This window comes from Numida meleagris, chromosome 8, assembly GCF_002078875.1.
Source record: "Numida meleagris isolate 19003 breed g44 Domestic line chromosome 8, NumMel1.0, whole genome shotgun sequence".
Taxonomy (NCBI): Eukaryota; Metazoa; Chordata; class Aves; order Galliformes; family Numididae; genus Numida; species Numida meleagris.
In genome coordinates this window covers 2,079,932-2,102,544 of record NC_034416.1, presented here as the reverse complement: position 1 = coordinate 2,102,544, position 22,613 = coordinate 2,079,932, and the positions used below count along the sequence as shown (strand labels likewise).

Here is a 22,613-nt window from a genome sequence, read left to right as displayed (position 1 = left end):
CATCCCTTTGGGACAATTGGGGGGTTGCTAATTTTGCTATCGAGGTGCACCTGTGCCTCTGAGTACAACGTGAGCATCCAAGGTGTGGAAAGATGGAAAGACATGTGTGCTCCTGGATAGTGGGTTCCTGGGGCTCCTTGGGGGGTGGTGCTGGGGTTACCCTCAGAGCTGGCAGCGTGTTAGATGGAGCATTTCTTCTCACAAGCTTTCCCATACGCTTCATATGGTGGCAGCGCTCATGGGAAGGGCCGTGTTCATGGCAGATCAGAGCGCGTCTCCCTGATTTCCTTTGAGTCCTGACTTGCCAGGCTGCTTGTCCTAATTATGTCCTCACAGCGCGAGGTAGCGGGGCCCTGGGACGATGCTCCCAGCCGTGGAAGCAAGTCTTCCACCAGAGATTCCGGTCTGTCTCAGAACTTAAGCTAAGCTGACACAAGAGATTATTTCCTGCTGCATCCTGCCGCCCCTAAACTGTGTATTTTGCTGCATCCTAAATTATTGATAGTGCAGGGATGTGCGCTGCAAAGCGCCTTATTTTTGCCGTTCCTGCTGTCTGCTCACGTCTCCGTGCTGATGTCCATCTCCTGTGCATGTGGAACTTGCCTTGATATGTCCTCGCTTCGTTCATCCCTGTTGTCATGTTCCTTACTGTCTCGGTGACAGATGCGCTTCGATCTGGTCACGTCCCTCTGTGCAGTGGTGGGATGGGGACTGCTGGACAACTCTTCCTGTTCTGTTTCCCCCCCCCCCCCTCACTCTCCTCAGCTAACCCAGCACTTATTTGTGCGTGAGCATGCACAAAAATAGCCCAGGAGAGAGACCTGTTTTGCCTCCCTATCCATACCCAGGGGTTGGCTTTTTCTGGTCTAAATACAGCTTTTTAGGGCAGGTTTTGCTGTGTACCTGTCCTCGGGTCGATCCCTTCCTATCCACCTCATGGCAGAGTTATGGAATTGGAGAGTGTTATTCTCTGGGTCCCCAAACTGAGTGAAGCATTACCTGAACTTACGTTTTCCCAGGCTGAGATAACCCAGCAGCAAAAGCATGGTGTGGGGATCAGATCTGCACGGCCAACTCATTGAGCTCTGCTTCTTTTCCCGTAATGTGGAAATAACACCGCAGAATCCGAGCTCCTGGGCTGGGAGGATCCAAAGATCCACAGACGATGTTATATGTGGACTGAAACCCAAATTCCAGCTCTGCTCGTGCCCTCAGCCCCGCCAGCAGCTTCTACCTCTGAGCTCTGACAGCACCCCAATGTTTAAACACCTTTGGATAAGGATTTCTCCACGGCCCGGACGACCGGCTCTTCCTCGGTTTGCCTTTCCCAAGGAGAAAAGAGAGCATCTCTGAAATCAAGCGCTCCTCTCATTTTCGCTCCTCTCTTTACAAACAGCCTATTTTAAAAAAAAAATTGAACTTTGTTAAACCTCACCGCCAATTGCGGCTGAGGACCAAGGTGACCGTGTCTGGCAGCTTCCAGCACGCGCCTATGGCCGTACGTAACCTGCAGGGAGAGCCCCCATGGAGCAGCGGGATGCACGCCCGGACCCGGCTGCCGTGCTGGGTGTCCAGAGGTCAGAGCACGGCGCCTTTGGTTCGCTTGCCTTCCAGCCCCCTCCCTTTTTTTCCTACTCCCACCCCCCCCCTCCCTTCTCTCCATGTGTATTTTGTCTCCTCCTCCTCCTCCTGCGCGTGTGTCTGCCTTCGCATCCCCGCTGCTCTCCCTCCCTTCCTTTGGGCTGCTGGCCAAGGGACCTCCAAAGGGTCCAAGCAGCGCGGGGTTGTCCTTGTTCCTCCCTCCCGTGCCGGCCCAAGGGTATCTCGGTGTGCCGGAGAGATGCTGCTGGTCCCGGCAATGTGATCGCATAGCAACGCGGCGGCGGAGGAGGCTCAGCCCCAGCATGCAGCCCTGTCACGGGCACCTCTCTGCTGATTCACAGCCCCTGCTCCCGGCTGCTGCCCGCGTTCCCGACCTGGCGCGCTCGGAAGGTAGGCCGTGGTGAAATCCCACCGTGGGGCTGGGAAAGGGGAAGCAGGGATGGCTGTCCTCGGAAACGCAGCCCTGGGCGTGTGTGCATCCCTTCAGAGAGATCTGCAGCCGTCCGTGCGGGTGAGGGAACTCGCAGAGCACAAAAGAAGGGTGCTGGGGGCACATGGGGGCAGGAGGGGGGCAGCCAGGGCTCTTCCCACAGGGGAAGCTGAGAGTCAGGAAGGGATGCTGATGTAGGCTGGTTTAAGGGTAGGGATCAGGATGTTAGTTTAAGGATGCGAAATGCAAACAAAGCAGCGAGCATCCCTGCTCCGCCAGCTTTCCTGCTTCCCCCGCTGAAGGCTCAGCTCCCCTTTGGCTGAGCTGCAGGACTGCCCGGAGCAGCCGCGTGCTGGCCTGCCACCGTTCTGCCAGCAGTGTTCTGCAGGGCAGAGATGGAGATAACAGCCTGATCCCAGCTCCGGCAGCGGGCTGTCCCAGCACTGCCCTTTTTGTTCACTGCCTTGCCCAGTGCAGCCTCGCTCCCTTTATGTCTCAACCCTTCCTCTCCCAGTACCTTCCTCCTCTTCCTCCTTTCTCAAGGCCTCGTGTTCCATTCCCGCTCTCCTCACAGTGTAGGTAGAGCCACCCAGGGCAGGCAGGGTGCTACGTGGGGTGACTGTGGGTCAGTGCCACCTGGCGCTCACCAGGCTGTACTGGTCCTCAGTGCAGTCCCTGGGGTCGAGTCTTCCTTTCTGCACAGTGAAATCACTGGAGTAGGGACCATTCCACGGCCCCACGCTGCCCATGGGACAAATGGATGGCTTGGGTTGGGTTTTATCATCCAGCCCAATCTCAGTGCAGTCATGTTTCATCTCTCCCCTTTGCGCCTCCTTTCCACCCACCCCACGTTTGTCTCTCTGGAGCCATGAGCGTTATCACTTGGTTGTTATTTTGGGTGGTCTTCACTGCCTGCCCAGAGTTCCCTGCAACGAGACCCTGTGTGAAACCCCATCTGGAAGGGGGTGGGCTCCTGCTGTTCTGCCTGCTTGGTTTGGGGCCACCTCCACTGCCACCTGCCAGTTCTCCATGCAGAACGCTGACAGGTGTACGATGGCACTGCAGGAAGGGAGCAAGATGACTGTTCTTGATGAAAGCCAGAATGAGGAGAGAACCTGCCTGCATTCATTCCTGGGATGGGTAAATCACACTCACGCAGATCGCCCAGGACTGCAGCTGTGAGCGGGGTTGCTCAGGTTGGAATGTCTCTTCTCAAAACTACACGAAGTGGAGAGGGGATGGGAGCAAGTGGATGGGTTCAAGTGAAGCCTCGACTTCCCGCAGTGCGTGGTGAATTTCTGATTATAGCACCATTTTGAGAAATACGTTCAGGCCATCCACTTCAGGCTGGGGGCCTGTGATAAAAGCCTGGAAGTAGAATTGCAAATCTCATGAAAACGAGGCGTACCCAGCGGGAGGAATTCACTCTTCCTAAACCCTCATTTTCACAGGTGTTTAAAGATCAAACAGTTCTTCGGCACGAAGCCAAAATAGCTCCAGCCCATTTTCCTTTACTGTTTCCTCTAGCATAAAAATGAGGCAGCTCTGATCCAGCTCAAGGAAGGGAAGGAAATGGGAGCTCTCAGGGCTGGAGAGCACGGGGTGTGGGGGGGAATTGATGAGGACCAGATTTGGGGAGGGAGTAGAGCTCTCAGTGCAGAGATATAGATGTTATTTTAACACAGGAATGAGAAACAAAGTGTTGAGGAAGCTTGAAGTTAGCATGGCAAACGGGCAATGTGTTTCTCACAGTGCAGCAGGACTTTCTCCTCCGACAATCTGTGCTTCCCATCCCCCCCCCTGTTAGCGGGGGAACAAGACAGACAGAAGACTTGGGCTCTCAGTGGGTGGAAATAGGCTGGGAGCAGGGCTACAGAGCAGGCAGAGCACTCTGCAGCCTCCTTATGGTCACTAAGGGAGTTATCACAGCCCTGCTGTCCCTCCTGGGTGCGGGCAGGATGCTGGTTTCTGCCCCCCTCTCCTTTTGTCTGCAGCTCTACCCACCCAACACTGTAGGGCTGCACGCTCATGGCTGGGTTTCGAGGTCTGAAGGTAATTATACACAGCACTTGCTTCACTGTAGGAGGAGGAAGGATGGGAAGGAGCCCTCAGCAAAGCGAGTTTTAGAGAGAGCAGCTTCAGCCCCAGCTGCGAGTCGGGAAGGGCGTGTGGAAGAGATGTCAGATCCTCCCAGGGAGGCTGTGGATGCCCCGTCCCTGGAGGCGTTCAAGGCCAGGCTGGACGTGGCTCTGGGCAGCCTGGTCTGGTGGTGAGCTCAGGCTCTAAGCGGTCATCTCAGCACATAGGTTTTTAGGTGGGAGAGTGCCCACTTAGTGAATGAGGTCCCTTCCACACCACGTACCTTCCACACCACGTACCCTCCACCAAGTGCACCAAAGACTTCATGCAACTTGTTAAGGACATCTGCTTCATTGAGGGGCCCTGAGCTGCAAGTAACGAGGGGCAGCTGGCAGTGAGGTGGGGGGTGCCCTGGGAGGACGGGTTGTGGCACTGAGGATGAAGGCTCAGGCCATGTCCTGTTTGACATCTGGGTTTTGGAGCGCTGGGATGACCTGGCTCTCAGTGCCCACGTGTACAGGGGATTGCTGCTGGCCGTTGTAGGGCAGAACAACCAGAACTGGGGGCTGTGGGGCGGTTTCCGTGGGGTGTGGTTGAGTATCTGCTCCTGGTTGGTGAAGAGATGGAGCCCTCCATGATGGCGTGGGTCCCTCATCTCCCTGTGTTGTCTTTAAGCTTGGTCCCAGTGGGACGAGGACTTCTCCCTCCCTGAACTTGACCTAGAGAGGGGTCTTGGGAAGCAGGTCCACCGGCCATAGATCTCAGAGTCCAACTATTTACTTACAGTTGCTGGAACAGGATGTGCTGCTGCACCACCGAGGGAGTCCTGCTGCCTTCAGCTTGGGAACGCTCCCTTTGTTAGCGGATACATGGGAGCTGAACTTTGAAATACCCACAAGCCTCCCACCTTTCCCCTTAAAGGACACTGAGCTAAAATGTTATTGCTTCTCTGGTACAGCAAGCTAAACAACAACAAAGCCATTAACATTTCCAGCAGCAGGGAGTGTGTTTGTATTTCCATTCCCCTCGTGGGATAAGGGCCGAGCTGCCCTGCCTCTAAACCTTGCCATGTTTTTCCCTCATAGCCCAGGATCTGAAGTGGAAATATTCAATCCGGAAAGAACATCTTGGAGATGATTAGCAATTCAAAACATCAGCCTTGTGATGGAGGGACCTCTTGCCCCGTGTGCTGTATTTGCTGCTCTTTTATGTAGAGAGAGCTGCAAACCCAACATCCACATGGGATTCTGGCTTCCAGGCGGGTCCCCATCCTGGGGCTGCCTGCAGAGACGTGGGGCAGCTGCACTGTGACCAGTGGTGGGGATTGCCAGGTTTTTTGAGGACAGCTTGGGGCTGGGTTTCTGTCAGGAAGGTTTTAAACAGTGGAAGCACCGTACTGATGCAATGCTTTTGTAGTGCCCCCAGGATGGAGGGGCTCCTTGCCCTCCCCTCATGCTTTTGCAAGGACTGAGGCTCTGTTCTTGCACCCCAACCCTGCTCCAGCTCCTGGGATGCGCTCTCTGCCTCCCCTCCCAATGCCTACATGTGCTTTCAGCCAGGCGGCTTTCATTGCCAATGTTTTTGTTGCTGGCCATGACACCTGGCTGCAGCACGGTGAGGTGGGGCACAGCTCCGGTGCTTGGTGAGCAGTCACGGCCAGCAATGGCCACGCAGCCCAGAATTATCCCCCCCATTGCCCACTCCACGTGCTGCAGGGCCTGGATGCAGTGTTGGGTTGCAGCACTACGGTACGGAGTCGGAGCAGAACAGGAGCATTTCTCCTGCTGCAGGAGCTGGGGATTTGGCAAGGGCTCACACACTGGTTTGCCCGCAGCCTTGCCTCGCCGTCTGCTTGTCTCTCCCCTTGAATGTGTGGCTCTGTGCTGGCTGCTGTACAATTGGGTTATTTCCAGATTCTTTTGGGTTCTCCACGTACGGATGTCGGCAGCTGCCTGGGATGGGCTCTTGTTCCCTCGCGCCGTGGTTCTGTGTCCAGTGGGACCTTGCCTTGGCCCAAGGTGGTAAGGAGCCCCACAGCCACGAGGTGCAGAGCGGAGAGCTGTCTGCCCCACAGCCGGAGGGTAGAGCAGCACCAACCCCAACCATGGAGATTTATCCTTGAGCAAAATGCAGATCCATGCTGGTGGAAACCCGAGGCTGCAGGCTGGTGGCTGCGGGGATGCGTCGCAGAACCTCATTACCCAAACCCATGAATTTCCCACTCAGAGCTCAGCAGGATCCCACAGAGCAATTTGAGGCAAAATCTCTTTTTGTGCCCTGAGGATTGCATCTAAGAGATGAAATTCTCATCAACGGGCTGTGCAGGAGGGTGAGGGCCAGCCCAGCCCCCAATAGCACGGCCCTTCTGGCAATAAGGGATATCGTTGTCTCCTGGCCAGGACAGGAGCTGCATGAGGTGAGTTTACCCAATGAGGCCATAAGGAATTTGGAGCTTTTGCTGTGCCGTGATGACCGTGCCTGGGTTGGGGATGGCAGCAGGGTGAGGTGCTGTCGTGTGTGTTCTGCGATGCTCATTTATGCAAGTGGCAGGAAGGGAAGAGGATGGAGCCTGGATTATCTGCACATTGGAGAGCTCAGCGCAGGCTGCTCTGCTGGAGATGGGGAGAACGGTGGCAGCAGAAATTGCGAAGGGATTAAAAAAAAAAAAAACCATAACAGGATAAGCTGTTCTCTTAATGTATGGAGCGGAAGGGGAAGGCAGGGGCAGCGCACGGGCCTGGGCGGGAGGAGCAGAGCAAGGAGCTGAGCTCCAGCACCTCTCACATTTCTTGTTTCTGGGCTTTATTTTCTCATCCACTCTACGTAAAGTGGAAGCAGCGCTGGCAATGGGGCAAATCACTGCCCTGGCTCAGTCGGACCCCAGGCAACAAAAACAAACCAGCAGCGGCCGGAGGGTTTGTTTGGGTACGCACAGCAGATGCGGGGCCGCTGTTCGCTCGCTTTATGGTCACACAGGTTTTAAAAAGGGAATAAAACTGCGACTTTTACGGTTCACAATAAAAAGCGCATAAAAAGGGAACCGGTTTGGGGAGGAGAGGGAGCACGGTGCAGGGAAATTTCCTCCCTGGGTTTAAGAGCGAAGAAATAACGCGTTTGAAGGCATTGTCTGCTCTGGGAGCACGTCTGCGGTGTCGGAGCAGAACCGTGGCTGTGTCCTGAGTGCAGGGAGAGCTTTTAATGTGGGCATCTCCCGTAGTTTGGGAAACCCGCTGCTTTTTTTAACCGCAGCCTCATGTGTGGGCCAGTGTGATGGCAAATTACATAACGAGGTGCAAAAAATATATGGGAAAAAAAAAAAAATTGGATGTTGAGATGGGGGGGAAAAAAAAAAGACTCTGATGGGAGAGGGAAGCTAACCCACCTAACCCTACCGCTCAGCCCCCACAGAGGGTGACGGCAGCGGGTGGGCTCAGCACCAGGAGGGGCTGCCTCTCGCTCTGTGTTCCAGGTGCCCGGGGTCCTCTCCGTCCCCATGAGCGGCGGCGCCGATGCAGCCCCTGGTGATGCAGGAATGGCCCCACGTCGTCCCGCGGTGTCCTGAGTGGCGCGTGGCCGAGCAGGCACGGCGTGGCACTGCTGCCCACCCGCTGTCCCAGGTAAGAGCCCCTGCGGTGCACGTGTCTGTGGAGCAAGTGGGGACCTCTGCTCCTGGTGGGATGGGGAGCTGCCAGCTCCGGCCCCGCATTGCCTTGTGCTTCGTGAGGATGCTAGCTCTCCTCCAGCACTTGGGCTGCAAAGCATTTCCCAAAGTAGAGCACAAGGGACGACCCGCAGAGCTGCCTTTAAAAGTTCCTTCAGAATAAAGACTGAGGGGCTGCCGCTGCCAAGCGCTCTGATGCATTTGGTTGGGTTTGTTTTCCCTGGACACGGGGAAGGATGTCAGCTGTCAGTTTTGGCTGAAGAAGTATGTTTGGTTGGGGAAAGGAATGGCTGGAAAGCTCATAAAGAAGCAAACAATGAGATGCCGTGGGGTGGAGGAGGATGTCCTCCTCCTGGGCTGCTTTTCTGGAGGAGCAGAGGGAGCTCTGCCCTGAGTGTTCCTGCTAATCTGCACTGGGCACAGAAGGGATGGCTCTGGAGGAGTGGAATGGCAAAGAGAAGGTCCCACCAGCAGGCGTGAACGTTTGGGCTGCATCCACTCAAGGTTTCCTCTGTCCCTACAAGCCTGCATTCCTGCTGTATGGGGTGTTTGGTCCATGTCAGCGTCAGCCTAGGAGAGTCTCCTCCTTGCTAACCATGAAGGATGCAGCCTTCCTCTGCTGTCCCACTCAGTCTGAGTGCTCTGTTCGGGCTGCTGCTGCTGGCTGAGCCCTGCTCCATCCTGGGGTTCTGTGCCCTCTGGAGCTGGGGGGCTTGGGGATGGATGAGGTGGTGGGAGAAGCAGCTGGCAGTGCCACCAGCGGTCAGATGCACAGGGAGACAGGGAGCTTTTCATTCCCACCCTGTAGGTGGAAGAGAGCACGGGAACAATGCTGGCCAGCGGGACTGTGGGGGACACGGGGAGCCAGCCCAGAGCCTGCTGGCAAAAACAAACTCTTTGCACCCAGATGGGCAGGAGTATCCATGCTGGCACCTAGCGCTAAGCTGGGGCGTGGAGGGCACCTTGGGGTTAGGTCTGGAGGGCAGGTTCACCTTGCTGGTAGCCAAAGCTTGTTGGGACCTGGGTACCCCCACCCTTGGCGATGACCCTTGTGTGCCCCCCAGCCTCATAGGGTTAAGGCAGGTTGGAGGCCTCAGGAATGCTGCAGACACAAAGCTGGGATTGAGGCTGGCGAGGCACGGCCGCCCCCCTCCAGATTCCTGGGGGGTCAGTGCTGGGGCAGCCCTGCGCCGTGCTCACAGCTGGGCTCGCTGCCTCCCAGGCGGCCAATGCTGCACAGCGGAACCAAGGCAATGCCCGCTCCAAGCAGCCCCGCTGCACCCCGAGCAGGCAGGCAGCCTCACCAGACGTGAGTCCTGAGCTGGAAATAATCCTGTTAAGGGTTGGAGGGGGACGTGGGTCCGAGCTGCTGCTGCTGCAGCCCTGGGGAAGGGGTGCTCAGGGGATGCTCGGGTGGATGGCGATGCTTCTGCCCTCTGCTCGCTTGCAGGGGGTTGTTCTAGGGGGCAGGTGCTGATCTAGAGGTCTGTGAGCTGTGGGCTTTGAACGCCTGGGCCAGGAGGGCTGTTTGCTGCAGAGCTGGGGGGCTTGGGTACACGGGTAGGGCTGCTCCCCTGCTTTGGCATCCATGGGCCGGCTGCTCCCAGCAGCACTGGGGTGTCTGGCTTTGGCAACAGGAGGAGCTGCGCAGGCAGACTGTTGGTTTGTATTTATCTTCCCCTACGTGCGAGCAGCAGTTTTAGCTCAAGTGATTCATTATGTACGACCCCAAGATCGCTGTGAGCTCTGTGGGCGACAGGTTTCTCTCTTTTCTCGGTGCTCCTGGAGCAGCAGGGCGGGGGAGCAGCCAGCAAACCGGCGTTAGATGCTCTTAGATGGAGGAAACAGCAGTGCTGGGTTTGATTCCTCTCTGAGAACCAGCACGAAGTGGGCACTGCTCAGCCAAGCACCGGGGCTGGTGGCTCTCCCTGCTCACTGCCCATCATGAGGGCGAGGAGTACCCACACCTTCCCTTTGGAAATGCTGCTGCCTTCCCTGGAGGAGCTTGCTGCTTGCATGGGCCATTTAGAAAGCGATAATGCAGTTGATTATGGTTGATTAGTTGCCTGGGGATAATTACCCCCCCCTGAAATGAGGTCTAGTAGCAAAGTAGCACAAGAGTGAATGCTGTGTACAAAGCACACTGACACCTTGCTTGTAGCAACGCAGCTTGTCCATGTGTGTGTGCTTTGCATGCTTCTTTGGAAAGGAAATCTCCAGCCTCATTCACCCAAATCCCACGTGAGATGCTCCTGGCCCTGCCTGCACATTGGTGTGGTCAGCGAGCACAACGATGCCTTCATTGCCACTGCAAGAAGGGAATGGGCGTGAAGCGGTGCTGGGGGCTTAGGGTAGGGTTGCCCATCTGCTGAGGATGATTGGCACCCAGAGCAGGGAGCTCTGTGCACGCGGCCGGGGCAGGTTTGGCTGCAGTTTGCTCCCATCAGAGCAGCCCTTTTGCCACTGCTGGTTCTGGGGAGGTGTGGGGGGAAGCAGTGGTGCAGCCCTGCGGTGCTGGCTCTGGGCACTGTGTCTCAGCTATCTCTGTTTCTGCGCAGGTTAAAGGCTCTCAGGATGGCACAGGACCTTTGTGTGTAACCCCCCGGGCTCCCAGCAGTGCTGCTGGGCCCCAGGCCCTTCTGGAGATGAATCTTTGTTGGAACGAGATCAAAAAGAAATCTCACAGCCTTCGGTAAGACCCCTGGCCGGCCCCGTGGGCTGCATGTGCTCACTGGGAGCTTTCCGAGCTCGTTCCCTGCGTCACCCGCATGAGCTCAACCTTCAGAGGCTGCAGCTCCCAGCCAGCAGGACAGAGAGCTTAACTGGGGCGTGTTAATTGCCTCTTGCCTCGTCGCTGGCTCCTGGAAGCCGCCCAGCTGTGCAGACATGGAGCCAAGCCCCCCGTGCTGCCCAGAGCACAGTCCTGCCCAATCTGGGCTCTCCACTGCTGGCTGCAAGGTGCAGGGTGGCTGCAGAGCATCCTCTGCCCAGCACCTCCCACCCACCGTCACAGCATCCCCACAGCTGGGGGTTCCGTGGGGCCACGGTCCTGTCCCTGTGACGCTGTGCTCTCCCCTCTCTCCTCCAGGGCTCGGCTGGAGGCGTTCTCTGACCACAGCGGGAAGCTGCAGGTGCCCCTCCAGGAGATCATTGACTGGCTGGGCCAGAAGGATGAGGAGCTGTCGGCGCAGCTGCCCCTGCGTGGCGATGTGCTCCTGGTGCAGCAGGAGAAAGAGACGCACGCGGTACGTCCCCCTGTACCTCCCTGAGCTGAGGGCATGCAGCTCCCATTGACGCCCATACCCATCCTCTGCGCGTCCCAGCTCTGTGATGGAGGGATTGCCTCTCACTGGTCTCTGTGTTTGGGATCCTGAGGTTAGTGGGGCTAAAGGTGACCCAGAGATCAGGATGGGAGTGACTCCTGCTGTATTGCTGTCATATCTGAAAGGGGGGCAAATCCTGGCAGTGCCTATCCAGCAGTGCTGCAGCCCCTGCACATGCAGGGGGTCCTGCTGTCCCTGCACCGCAAAAATGACTCTCTGGGACCTTTACTCTGTGTTTCCAGAGAGGGCCAGGTGCTTGTCCCTGGCAATGTCTCCCTGACATCACTAAGGAGTCTCTGCAGGTGGCCCATGTGGGCACTGGATGAGTAAATCACTGCAGCCCTCGGCCAAAGGGCAGCAGGACGTAATTCTCCAGCTCATCCTGCTGTCTCCTCCACACCCTGCTTTCCTCTCCAGGCTTTCATGGAAGAAGTGAAGTCCCGGGGGCCGTACATTTACTCTGTCTTAGAGTCAGCGCAGGCTTTCCTCTCCCAGCATCCATTTGAGGAACTGGAAGAACCAACTTCAGAAAGCAAAGGTCTGTGGAGCTCCCGTTCCTTATTCCCCTACAACTCCTCTGGGGCTGGACTGGGGGCTGGAGGAGGGTGGCTGGTGTGGCACACAGGTGCTCTGCCTCTTGCTATAGCGCATAGGTTTGGTCAGGTCCTTTGGTAGAAAATGAGCTGTGCTTTTGTCCTTGGCTCTCATTTTTGCCCTCCGTGTGCCCTTCCTGCTTTGCTTTCGCAGATGTCTCTCCCCGGCACCGCATCCAGAACATCAGCCGCTTCGTCTGGAAGCAGGCAAACGTGGCCAGTGAGCTGTGGGAGAAGCTGACAGCCCGCTGCGTGGACCAGCACCGGCACATCGAGCGGACGCTGGAGCAGCTGCTGGAGATCAAAGGGGCCATGGAAGAGCTCAGCACGGCGCTGGATCAGGCCGAGAGCGTGCGTGAAACCTGGGAACCCATCGGGGACCTCTTCATTGACTCCTTGCCGGAGCACATCCAGTCAACCAAGGTACTCGTGGCTCCAAGAAAGCTCCAGATTCAGTGTGCGGGAGGGTTGGTCAGCAGCCGGCTGACCCCAGCTTGGAGCTGAGGAATCACACCTGGGTATTGCCATCTTGGTTCTCCTTTCTCTTCTGTCCCGTGCCTGTTCTCTCTGGACATGGTGCCGCAGCTCTTCAAAGAGGAGCTGTCTCCCATGAAGGATGGGGTGAAGGTGGTCAACGACCTCGCGCACCAGCTCGCCATCTCAGATGTCCACCTGTCCATGGAGAACTCCCGCACCCTGGAGCAGATCAACACGCGCTGGAAGCAGCTGCAGGTGATGTAAGGCGAGGTGGGGTCTGATGGAGGTCGTTATGGGCTCTGGTTGTGTTGATATCTGTGAAAATATAGATATGGGTGAGATGGAGGTATGGGTTGTACTGCCCCAGCCCGTGGGAGGAGGTTGAAGGCTGAGCTGTGTGGGCAATGTGAATCTGATGCCAGGAAGGTGGCTGGGGCACATCTGAGTCCATCCACAAACCTTCCCGAATGGGGCTGCCATCCCAACTGCCCAGCGGGTGCCATCACACTCCTCTCTCCATCCTGCAGGCCTCCATCAACGAACGCCTGAAGCAGCTCCAAGACGCCCACCGGGACTTCGGGCCGGGCTCCCAGCACTTCCTCTCCTGTACGTGGGCAGTTCCCAGTGGCCGGGCTGGGGTACAGGTCCTTGGGCACAGAGCTCCCAAAAGCTGGGGCAGCACGTGGGCAGGTTGCGCATCTTGTGCCTGGTGTACAGGGACTGGAGCAGGAGGCAGCAGCAACGCTGAGCCCTGTGGGGATGTCAGGTGCTGATGGGGTTTGTTGGTGACTCTGCAGCCCTCGTTCCCCCAGCTGGGAGGAAGGGTGGTGTTTCCAGCTGCCAGAACCGATAAGCTGCCTGTGGGGAGGGCAAAGGGCTGAGGGGTGCAGAAGGGCTTCTTTCCTCCAGGATGGGGTGAGCCCTCATCTTCCTGAGGTCTCTCATGGGCAGTGTCTCGCTCCCTGCCAACATCTGATGGTGGGGGACTGGAGGGCACCCGCCATCAGCAGCACTGACCTGATCTCTGCCCCTCTCTCCTTGCAGCCTCTGTCCAGGTTCCCTGGGAGCGAGCCATTTCCCCCAACAAAGTGCCGTACTACATCAAGTGAGTGTGCTCTGCAGCAGGAATGGGAGCTGGGGATGGACTGGGGGGAGGCACAGAGCTCCAGCAGATCCCATCACCCCGACCCAGCAGAGCCATGCCCTGGTGATGGGTACAACCCCACGGGCATCCCCTGTTCTGCTGTGCCCAGGGGGTGCAGCCCGTGACACCACCAGCACAGGGGTCAATCTCCCAGGGTCATTTCCTTGTCTCTGGGTGCTTGGTTCCCAGCCTGACGCGTGGCTTCCTTCTGTGCCTCCAGCCACCAGGCACAGACCACGTGCTGGGACCACCCGAAGATGACAGAGCTGTACCAGACGCTGGGTGAGGAGCCTGCCCCCAAAACCCCTTGTCTGTGCATGGGGAACAATGTGAGATGCCCTCAACCCCAAAGGCAATGGGGCATGAGGCCCAGCCAGGCTGGTGCTGGTGAGGCTGGTGTCTGAGAGGAGCAGCTGCTGCTTCCTGCCCTGCAGACGAGGACACTCAGCTGTGGTTTTCTTCTTCTTTTCCTGTGTTACTGCAGCGGATTTGAACAACATCAAGTTCTCAGCCTATCGGACAGCTATGAAGCTGCGGCGGGTGCAGAAAGCCCTGCGATGTGAGTATGGGGAGGGTTTCCCTGCTGCTGGGTCTCCTTGGAAGAGGCATTCAATGAGCACAGCCTCTCATCTGAGGCAGGAGCCCCCCAGGGATGTGCTGGCAGATGAGCACATGGCTGGAAAGCTGAGCAAAGTCACAGAGGGATGTCTGCCTTGGGGTTAGGGTGGAATTGCTCGAGGGCTGGTGTGAGTCAAAGGGATCAGAGAGTAAAGGGATGAAGAGCTCTTTCCTGTGCTCCTTGCTCAGCTCTAGTTGCCTGTATCTATGGTCTCAAGTGCTGCGCTTCTCCCCATTCCAGAAATGATGTGATCTCATTCAAGATGCTCTTGAGAAGGGCAAGGAGGAGGCCAGGGCAATGGGACTGTCAGGGCAGTGAGTGCTGGGTAGGGGTAGGGACTCTGCAAAGCCATATCTGTGAATTTGGGATCCCTGGTGCAACCACCGGATGGGACAGGAGAAGGGAGGACTTCCGACACCGTGACATTATGGTGTGGAAATGGCACATTGGCTCCAGGACACCAAGAAATTTGCCTTCCTGTGACGGTCCTGCCGGGACTGCTGCCTTTAGCCATGGCAGCAGAGAAGGAAAATGGCACAGAAAGCGTCTTGGGAGGCTGGTGGGTGTCGGGGGTGGGGTTTACAACAGGAGAGCCATCCCAGGAGCTGTGCCTGTCCTGTCCTACTGCAGCAGGGCTGTGTCTCCCTGCTCTCAGTTCCTATCCACATCATTTCCCCCCCCACACCTCTTATCCCTTGGCCTGCGCTCTCTGCTCAGTGGACATGGTGACCTTGGCCACGGCCCTGGAAATCTTCAACGAGCATGACCTGCAGCCCAGCGACCGCGCGATGGACGTGGTGGAGGTCATCCACTGCCTGACTGCCCTCTACGAGAGGCTGGAGGAGGAGCGGGGCATCCTGGTGAACGTGCCGCTCTGTGTAGACATGAGCCTCAACTGGCTGCTGAACGTCTTCGACAGGTACCGGCCCCACAGCATCCCCCCATCGCTGGGGCTGCTGGGCTTGGGAGCTGCTGAATGGCCCCAACCACTCGGGATGGGGCTGGCTGGTTGGGATGGGGCTGGCTGGCTGACCTTGGGCTTGCCTTGCTGAACCTGCTGCCCAAAAATCCACTCGTGCCATATCTCGCCTTGCAGTGGCCGCAGTGGGAAGATGAGGGCCCTCTCCTTCAAGACGGGCATTGCATGTCTGTGCGGGACGGAGGTCAAGGAGAAGTTCCAGTGTGAGTCCCTTGGCATGGAGCAACGTGGGGGAAGCGGGGGTGCTGCAAATTTCTGGTTTAGCCATTCGCTTCCTAAAAAGAGCAGAGAAGCAGCTTTTGTGTGGTGACTAATGTGCCTGCATCACCTCCCCTCGCTCCCTCCCACGCCTACGCCACCTGAATTAGAAGGTGTTTTTGCACAGCCACGGGTGCAGCGTGGGTCCTGCTTGCATGGCACTGCTGGGAGCGGTGCAGAGAATGCCACGGGGCAGCAGTTATTTGGTGCTTCTTGAGGAATAAGCTCAGGGTGCATGACTGGGGAGTCAGGTTCGTGTCAATGAGAGCCCCGTTAGCTGCATTTTAACCACGGTACTGCCACGGGACACTGGAAGGATGTGATCATCAAGTGGTTAAATAAAGGAGCGATGACTCAAGAAGTCTCTAAACTCCCGTTTACTGGGGGCTAATGAAGTCACTTCATCATCGCTGGGTTCCTTTCCCCCCGGTTTAAGCCGTGCGCCTCACGGCTGTCCCCTCCCTGTCCCTTTGCAGACCTCTTCAGCCAAGTGGCGAACGCAGGAGGGCTGTGCGACCAGCGGCACCTGGGCGTGCTGCTGCACGAGGCCATCCAGGTGCCGCGGCAGCTGGGCGAGGTGGCAGCGTTCGGGGGCAGCAACGTGGAGCCCAGCATCCGCAGCTGCTTCCGATTCGTGAGTGCCGTGGTGGCCGTCTGTCCGGCCGTCCCCTCGGTGCCCTGCGCTGGGTGGCTTCAGCCCTGAGCATCTCCTGCCATCCCTTCCCCAGAGCCATGGGAAACCTGCCATCGAGGCGGCCCAGTTCCTGGAGTGGGCCAACCTGGAGCCGCAGTCCATGGTGTGGTTGGCCGTGCTGCACCGCGTCACCATGGCCGAGCAGGTGAAGCACCAGACCAAGTGCTCCATCTGCAGGCAGTGCCCCATCAAGGGCTTCAGGTAGGGGCTGGGCTGTGTGTTAGGGACCTCGTGGTGCTCCTTGCGCTTGCTCCCAAGGCGAAGCAGCTCCGCTACCTCTCACTTCTCCCTCTGACCTCCCGATCTCTGCAGGTACCGCAGCCTGAAGCAGTTCAACGTGGATATTTGCCAGACTTGCTTCCTCACCGGGCGAGCCAGCAAGGGCAACAAGCTGCACTACCCCATCATGGAGTACTACACCCCGGTACGGGGCCGGGCTGCCACAGGCAGTGATGCTTAGGCTGATGCCATCCCAGTGATATCTGCCTTGCCTGATTTTGCCCCTCTGTGTGCTGAGGGCTGTGTCCCTGCTTGCAGAACACGTGGCTTTCACAGTGCTGATAGAGCAACCGCGTGCCCTTCTCACTTCCCCACCTGCCTCTGCCTCCATTGGGCTTACGCCCATCCCAAAAGCGATTTCCTCCCTGAGGATCCCCACCAGGACCTCAGCCACGTTCTTTTCTCTGCAGACCACCTCCAGTGAGAACATGCGGGACTTTGCCACCACGCTGAAGAACAAGTTTCGGTCCAAGCAGTACTTCAGTAAGCACCCACAGCGGGGATACCTGCCTGTCCAGTCCGTGCTGGAGGCTGACTTCTCCGAGACGTGAGTGTGCTGGTGGCTGTGTCACCGGGGGGTGAAAGTGGCATCTCCAGGAATGCTGCTTAGAGGCAGTGGGATGGAGCCGTGATGCCCAAGGGTGGGTGGAGGCGGATGGACAAGGGTAGAGGGAGCTGGCCAAGGGTGCATGGGGGTTGCTGCCCAGGGATGGATGGAGGGGACCCGGCCAAGGGTGGAGGCAGCTTGTTCCAAGGCTGACCCAGCACCGAGCTGTCACAGGAGTGGATATCTGTCTCTTCCCAGCCTGGGCAGGCAGGGCAGCCCCTCCAAGCCCTGGCTGTGAGCAAGGACCACACAAGCCTTGGTGACTGCTGTGCTCTCTTCCAGACCAGCCTCCTCCCCGATGTTGCCTCATGCTGACACGCACTCTCGGATCGAGCACTTTGCCAGCAGGTACCGGCACCACTGAGGCATAGAGCATGGCTGCAGTGGGGTGGGAGTTTGGGGGGCAGCTGCTTCCCTGAATGCTGTGTGTCAGCTGCTGGCAGTGGCTTTGCCACTGGGGACAGAGAGAGGTCTTGCAGGGACTGCTGCAATTAGAGTGCATTCAGCAGACATTCCAGCTGTCTCTGAGCAAGTCTCAAGCCAATTCTATTTCCTCCAGGCTTGCAGAAATGGAAAACCAGAACTGTTCCTTCTTCAGCGACAGCCTGTCTCCTGACGATAGCCTGTGAGTTCTGCCTCCTCTCCCTGCTTCTGTGGCTCCATCCCCACTTATCTAGGGCACCCCCAAGGGTGCTGCAGCCAATTCCAAGCTCCAGACCTAGAGCAGCCCAGTGAACTCCCATAGGAAACCACCTCCCTCCAGACCCAAGGGCCCAGCAGTCCCCAGACCAATGTTCCTCACTGTGTTTCCTCCACCTGCTGCAACAGGGATGAGGACCAGTACTTGCTGCGTCACTCCAGCCCCATCACAGACCGGGAGCCCGCAGGCAGCCAGCAGGTCCCAGGCAGCCTGCCCATGGATGACAAGGGGGAGCTGGAGCGCATCCTGGCCCACCTGGAGGATGAAAACAGGTTGGGGCCATGGGCAGCTCTTCAAGTAGGGGCATGAGTCGAAGGCGAGGGGTTGGAGAAAGCTGGCTTGGCCCAAAGTTGGAGCTCAGAGTGGGGTCTGGTTTGGAGGGTGAGTCCTAAAGCCTTTGGGGAACTATGACCTTGGTTGAGCACTCGGTGCTCTCCAAGATTCTGCTCCTTGAAAGGTTCCTACTCAACCCCAGAATGTGTTCCCCTCTTGAACCCCAAGGACCTCTCTTGTATTTGCTCAAGTGAGCCCTGGCCATGGCTGCCTCTCTCCTCTCTGAGCTCCTGGTGGATGGTGGAGGTGCTGCTGGGCCACAGCTGAGCACAGCAGGATGGCTTTGCTTTCCCTGCCCCTGCTCTGCACCTCCAGGAAGCAGCTGTGTGCTCCCCAGAGAGGCAGAGCTGCAGGCAAAGCCGCCAGGGGAGCTCGGTCTCTGCATCACCCTTCAGAAAGGAGAGTGGTGGGACTGACCTGGGTTGCCTTGCAGGATCCTCCAGGGAGAGCTGAGGCGTTTGAAGTGGCAGCATGATGAGGCAGTGGAATCCCCGACCTTGGCTACGGGCTCCCCTGAATTGGTGCAGGACCCGCGCAACGAGGAGCTCCTGGCAGAGGCGCGGATCCTTCGGCAGCACAAGAGCCGCCTGGAGACCCGCATGCAGATCCTGGAGGACCACAACAAGCAGCTGGAGTCCCAGCTGCACCGGCTGAGGGAGCTGCTGCTGCAGGTACGGAGCAGGGCTCGGGGTGGGCGGAAGGCGTGGGGTGAGGATGGAAGGCGTGGGGTGAGGATGGAAGGCATGGGGTGAGATTTGCCATGAGCCCTTCTCCCTCCAGCCTCCAGCAGAGTCAAATGGCAACGGTTCAGCAGCGTCTTCCCTGGCTTCATCTCCGCATCAGTCTGAAGGCAGCCAGGCGAGGGAGAAGGAGCACGACACCCCCGACACCGAGGCAGCAGGTGAGGGTTGGAACTCCCTGGGTGATGGCTGCGGGGTGCACGCACCGCTCAGCCCGGCCATCTCCCTCGGCAGATGAGGTGGAAGCCAAAACACAAGAAGTCAGCGTGTGCCTGGAGGACATCATGGAGAAGCTGCGCAGCGCCTTCCCCAACTCTCGAGGTACTCGGGTGAAATCCCCCTCGCTGGCATCCTACTGCTCCATCAGATGAGGTTTTTTCCCCACGGAGCCCTGCCCCGATCCCACCCTCCCTGCATCGACTGATCCCTACTGCCAAGAGCACGGAGAGGATGAGGAGGAGCCCTGCCACCCGTGAGGACAGCACTCAGAGCCACGCGTTGGGTAGAGATGTTGGCTCAATTCTGCCCTACGGGCTCTGTGCTGCAGACAGACAGAGTGACAGCAGCGAGGCTGCGGTGACCACCTCCAGGAGGGGCAGAACAGCAGCGGTGTGAGCTCTCCTGGCTGCTCAAGGATGGCTCTTCCAGCAGGGATGGGGATGTGATGGTTTGGGGTTGGAATGGGGTTAGGTCCGCCCGCTGAATGCCCATGCATACACCAAGGGAGATGCTGCTTGGTGCCAGCACTAACCCACTGCAGGGCAGAGCTGCCCCATGCCACCCATGGGCACCCGCTTTCTAACCGCTCCTCCCCTCTGCATCTCTCTTGCAGGTATGACCTCCCTTATCTAACACCTCCAGAGGCTTTGCCTAACTGCTGCCCAGCTGCTTCGCCCTCTCCTCTCCCCGTGCTGCGGGCAGGGTGCTCGTGAGCTGCAGGAGATCTCAGGGGAACATCGGGGCAGCATTGCACACACAGTGGCTCAGAAGGAAGAGCTGCGGCAGTGGAGACTGCGTGTCCGTGGGGTGCAGAGCTCAGCACCCTGCTCCTCTCTGGTTCTGCCCAGGGCCCTTCTTCAGGGTGGTGGGCACCAAAGTGCTCCTGCAGCCACTGAGCAGCCTTGCAGGGGCTGAGCCAACTCTGTAACAGCAGCCAGCTGCCGGCCTCGTGGACAGGACTCTGAGAGGTGCCGGATTCGTGGGATAGGGACGAGCCCTCACCAGAGCTTCAGCCCAGCTAGTAGCCTTATCTCGAGAGGATCTTTATAACAGAGCCTTATCATTTAATTTGCATATATTTCTATATATTATATATATATATTCTGTACTTAAATACTCTCACAGACTCACGCCATTAAACCCTAACACCGACTGTAGTAGCAGTTTGCTCTCAGTCCAGCCCAACTCCTGCTCCTGCAGGGACCCTTCCCCTCCTGGTGGGCTGCTATGGGGGTGGCTCGGGGGGGGACCAGGCTGGCAGCAGGGCCCCGTCCCACCTGCTTTCCTGGGGAGCAGCCCAGGGGCTGCCGGGATGTTGGGCTGTGACATAGGATCAGGGGCTGCGTTACGTCGAGAAAGCTGCAGAGTCAGGTGCTGTGGGTGCCCCGCAGTGGGAGGGGGTTGGGATGGATGGCCCTGCTGCTCCGGGGCTACGGGGAGAGGAGAAGCCCTTGGGCACAGCAGGGTGCAGGGAAGGCTGTGTGTCTGTGCGTCCCTGCGTGCTGCACGGAGGGGGCTTTGGCTGTGCTGGATGTGCTGTCTTCGAGGAGGGCTGTTGGACCAAGGCAGCGTGCTGGGGAGCAGGGAGCTGCGTGCTGTGGGGTTGGCACATTGGCAAAGGTGTGAAGCAGCACAGGAGGTGTGAGCCTGGCGGGTGGCACACGGTGCCAGCATCCCGATGGTCTGTGGGTCACTGTCCTTGCTGTCCTGGGGTGAGGATGGAGGCGGTGGTGGTGGCATTGGATTGGCTGTAGCACGTGCTGGGAGCTGCTTGCTGTGCCCCAGGGAGGGATGCTGACATGGGCACCTTGGGAGCATGGCTACTGCACTAGGTGAGGGTTTCCCATAGAAAGAAGAAGGCAGAATTAAGGCAAACTGGTGCAGATCCTCACTACAGGAAGATGAGTGCCTGCCCCATGTGCTGTGGGTGTTCGGGGTTTGGGGCTGTGCTGGGGGCAGCAGGGAGGGGTGTGGGCGGGCTGATGCTCTGATAACCGTGTTCTGCTGTCCTGGCTGCTGCTCTCCACCTCTGCTCTGGAAAGAGAATAAATTTGTATTTATACTGAGCGCCCAGTGGTTGCTCTGGCCTCTTCTTTCCATGCTGTTTTCTGTTGTAACCACCGAGCCAGAGCAGGGCCCGGTGCTGTGCCATCCTGGGATAGGTCTTCCTGCAGGGCCAAGGACATCCCTCTGCTCAGTGTCACCACTGGGGCAGAACAGAAGCTGCGAGCAGAGCTGTGGGCAACCTGGCTGCAGCTGCATCCCCTGCCCACCATCTGCATCCATCCTATTCCAGCAAGTCCAGGGCCACGCAGCAGCTGGGACGCTGGCTGCACAGGGACAGTCCTGCACTTCTGCAACCCCAGAGAGGGGGAGGTGGCAGCAGGATCCTCAGTGGGCAGTCCTCTCCCTCTGCTTTTTCAGGCTGACGCTTGTTCCACCCCGTGTCCGCTGCCCAGCTGCCTTCATCCCCTGTGCTGCCCATGTCTGTGCTGTAGTGAAGTCCCAGCTGAGGGCCAGCCCAGGGCTCTGAGACATCTGCCCCAACGCCCAGCCCTGGCTGGCAGTGGAAGGCTGATGTGTACCGGGCTGATGGTGCCGGGCTGTGGCAGGGAAGTGCTGGGGCAGCTCTCACAACAGAGCTGCAGCCTTGAAAGGCATGTGAAAGCCCCTGTACCTTCCCTCCCACCCCTGTGCTGCAGGCTCCAGAGCACAGTGGGAGCTGGGGACTGTGACCAGGGATGCCAGGAATGTCCAGGAACAGATCCAGCACACGGTGCCAGGGAAGAGACTTTATTTCTCAGCCAGCTCAGCAGGACCTGGCTGGAGGCGGCTGGAGCAGGGATTCGGGGCAGGGGAGGCAGCAGGAGCATGGCCCTGGGGAGCTGCTGGCCCCAGCGGCCGAACAGCAATGTTCCTGTGTCACTGCAAAATCCCCAGCCCGTGGGAAATGGGATCCTGGGGGCTCTGCAGCCCCTCTGCTCCTGCTGTGCCTCCCATGGGGCAGCTTTGCACCCTGTCCCCATTCGGCAGCAACCATCGCCACTCAGGCCTGCTTGTGCCCCAGTGCAGTGGCCTCGAGCTCTCTTCTCTTTCTGCACTGCTCCAGGGATCCCCCTGCACCTGAAGGCGGACAACCCCTTTCCTCAGCTGGTGTGGGGTAGGGGGACACTTCTGTCTTCACACCCAGCTCCTCATCTCCACCTGGGGGCCCAGCATGGAGCACTGCCCCATTGGTGATGGTGGTGGAGGGGAAGTCACCTGCTCTCTGTACCCCAGAGCTGCCCTGTTCCAGCTCCCCCTGGGATGTCCCTTGGTCCAGATATGCAGGTCCCAGCTCTGCAGCTCTGCCTGTCTCCTCCCCAGCCATGCTCTTTGCACCAGCTCCCTCTGCCTCGCCAGCTTCCTGCCCCAGCACAAGCTCTCCTTCCTCTGGTACCTCACATTGCCCTACAGCCAGCTTTTCCATCTCTGCTGCTTTCTCCTCCTCCTCTACTTTCTCCTTCTCTTCTTCCTTCTCCACTGTCTCTTCCCCTTCCTCCTTCTCTTCACCTGTCTCTTTCTTCCCTTTTTGTTTCTCCATCACTGCCTCCACTTCTACCTCATCCTCCTTCTCCACCATCCCCTTCTCTTCTACCTCCTCCACTGTCTCCTTCTTCCTTTCCGCCCCCTCTTCCACTGCCTCTTTCTTCCCTTCTTGTTCCTCCTCTATTGTCTTTTCCTCTTCCACTACCTCTTTCACTACTTCTTCCTCCTCCTCTACCATCTCCTTTTCTTTTGTCTCCTCCTCTACCATCTCCTTTTCTTCTTCCTCCTTCTCTACCATCTCCTTTTCTTCTTCCTCCTCCTCTACCATCTCCTTTTCTTCTTCCTCCT

At 58.1% G+C, this 22,613-nt stretch overlaps 2 protein-coding genes across 3 annotated transcripts in view; one reads left to right on the top strand and one right to left on the bottom strand.

The window, feature by feature from the left end:
- DRP2 (dystrophin related protein 2) lies at positions 1,704-20,798 on the top strand. 2 transcript variants are annotated; one of them, XM_021405751.1, is made up of 24 exons: positions 1,704-1,992; positions 7,581-7,728; positions 10,331-10,464; positions 10,861-11,017; positions 11,513-11,633; positions 11,843-12,111; positions 12,274-12,420; positions 12,693-12,771; positions 13,210-13,270; positions 13,530-13,591; positions 13,794-13,868; positions 14,646-14,847; positions 15,025-15,110; positions 15,642-15,799; positions 15,894-16,060; positions 16,172-16,283; positions 16,549-16,685; positions 17,028-17,093; positions 17,305-17,370; positions 17,574-17,717; positions 18,212-18,449; positions 18,559-18,679; positions 18,753-18,839; positions 19,351-20,798. In XM_021405751.1, the coding sequence occupies exons 2-24, from the start codon at positions 7,621-7,623 to the stop codon at positions 19,368-19,370; spliced, it is 2,817 nt and encodes a 938-aa protein (XP_021261426.1). In that variant the 5' UTR covers positions 1,704-1,992; positions 7,581-7,620; the 3' UTR covers positions 19,371-20,798. The 2 variants fall into 2 exon arrangements, with proteins under 2 accessions (XP_021261426.1, XP_021261425.1); XM_021405750.1 differs by having other exon boundaries at positions 1,861-1,992; positions 18,753-20,798.
- The window catches only part of LOC110403327 (aryl-hydrocarbon-interacting protein-like 1), a 3,006-nt gene continuing 2,979 nt past the window's right edge, over positions 22,587-22,613 (bottom strand). The window contains exon 7 of the mRNA XM_021406440.1: positions 22,587-22,611. Within this exon, the coding sequence (XP_021262115.1) occupies positions 22,587-22,611 (25 nt within the window). The remainder of the gene's footprint in view (positions 22,612-22,613) is intronic.

What these genes read in the sequence shown, in the direction of transcription:
- DRP2 (XM_021405750.1), top strand. Translation starts at nt 7,621, where the DNA reads ATGCAGCCCCTGGTGATGCAGGAATGGCCCCACGTCGTCCCGCGGTGT. An exon ending in AGGAGAAAGAGACGCACGCG is followed by an intron (nt 11,018 to 11,512) that starts GTACGTCCCCCT and finishes TTTCCTCTCCAG; the next exon opens with GCTTTCATGGAAGAAGTGAA. An exon ending in CGCGCTGGAAGCAGCTGCAG is followed by an intron (nt 12,421 to 12,692) that starts GTGATGTAAGGC and finishes TCCATCCTGCAG; the next exon opens with GCCTCCATCAACGAACGCCT.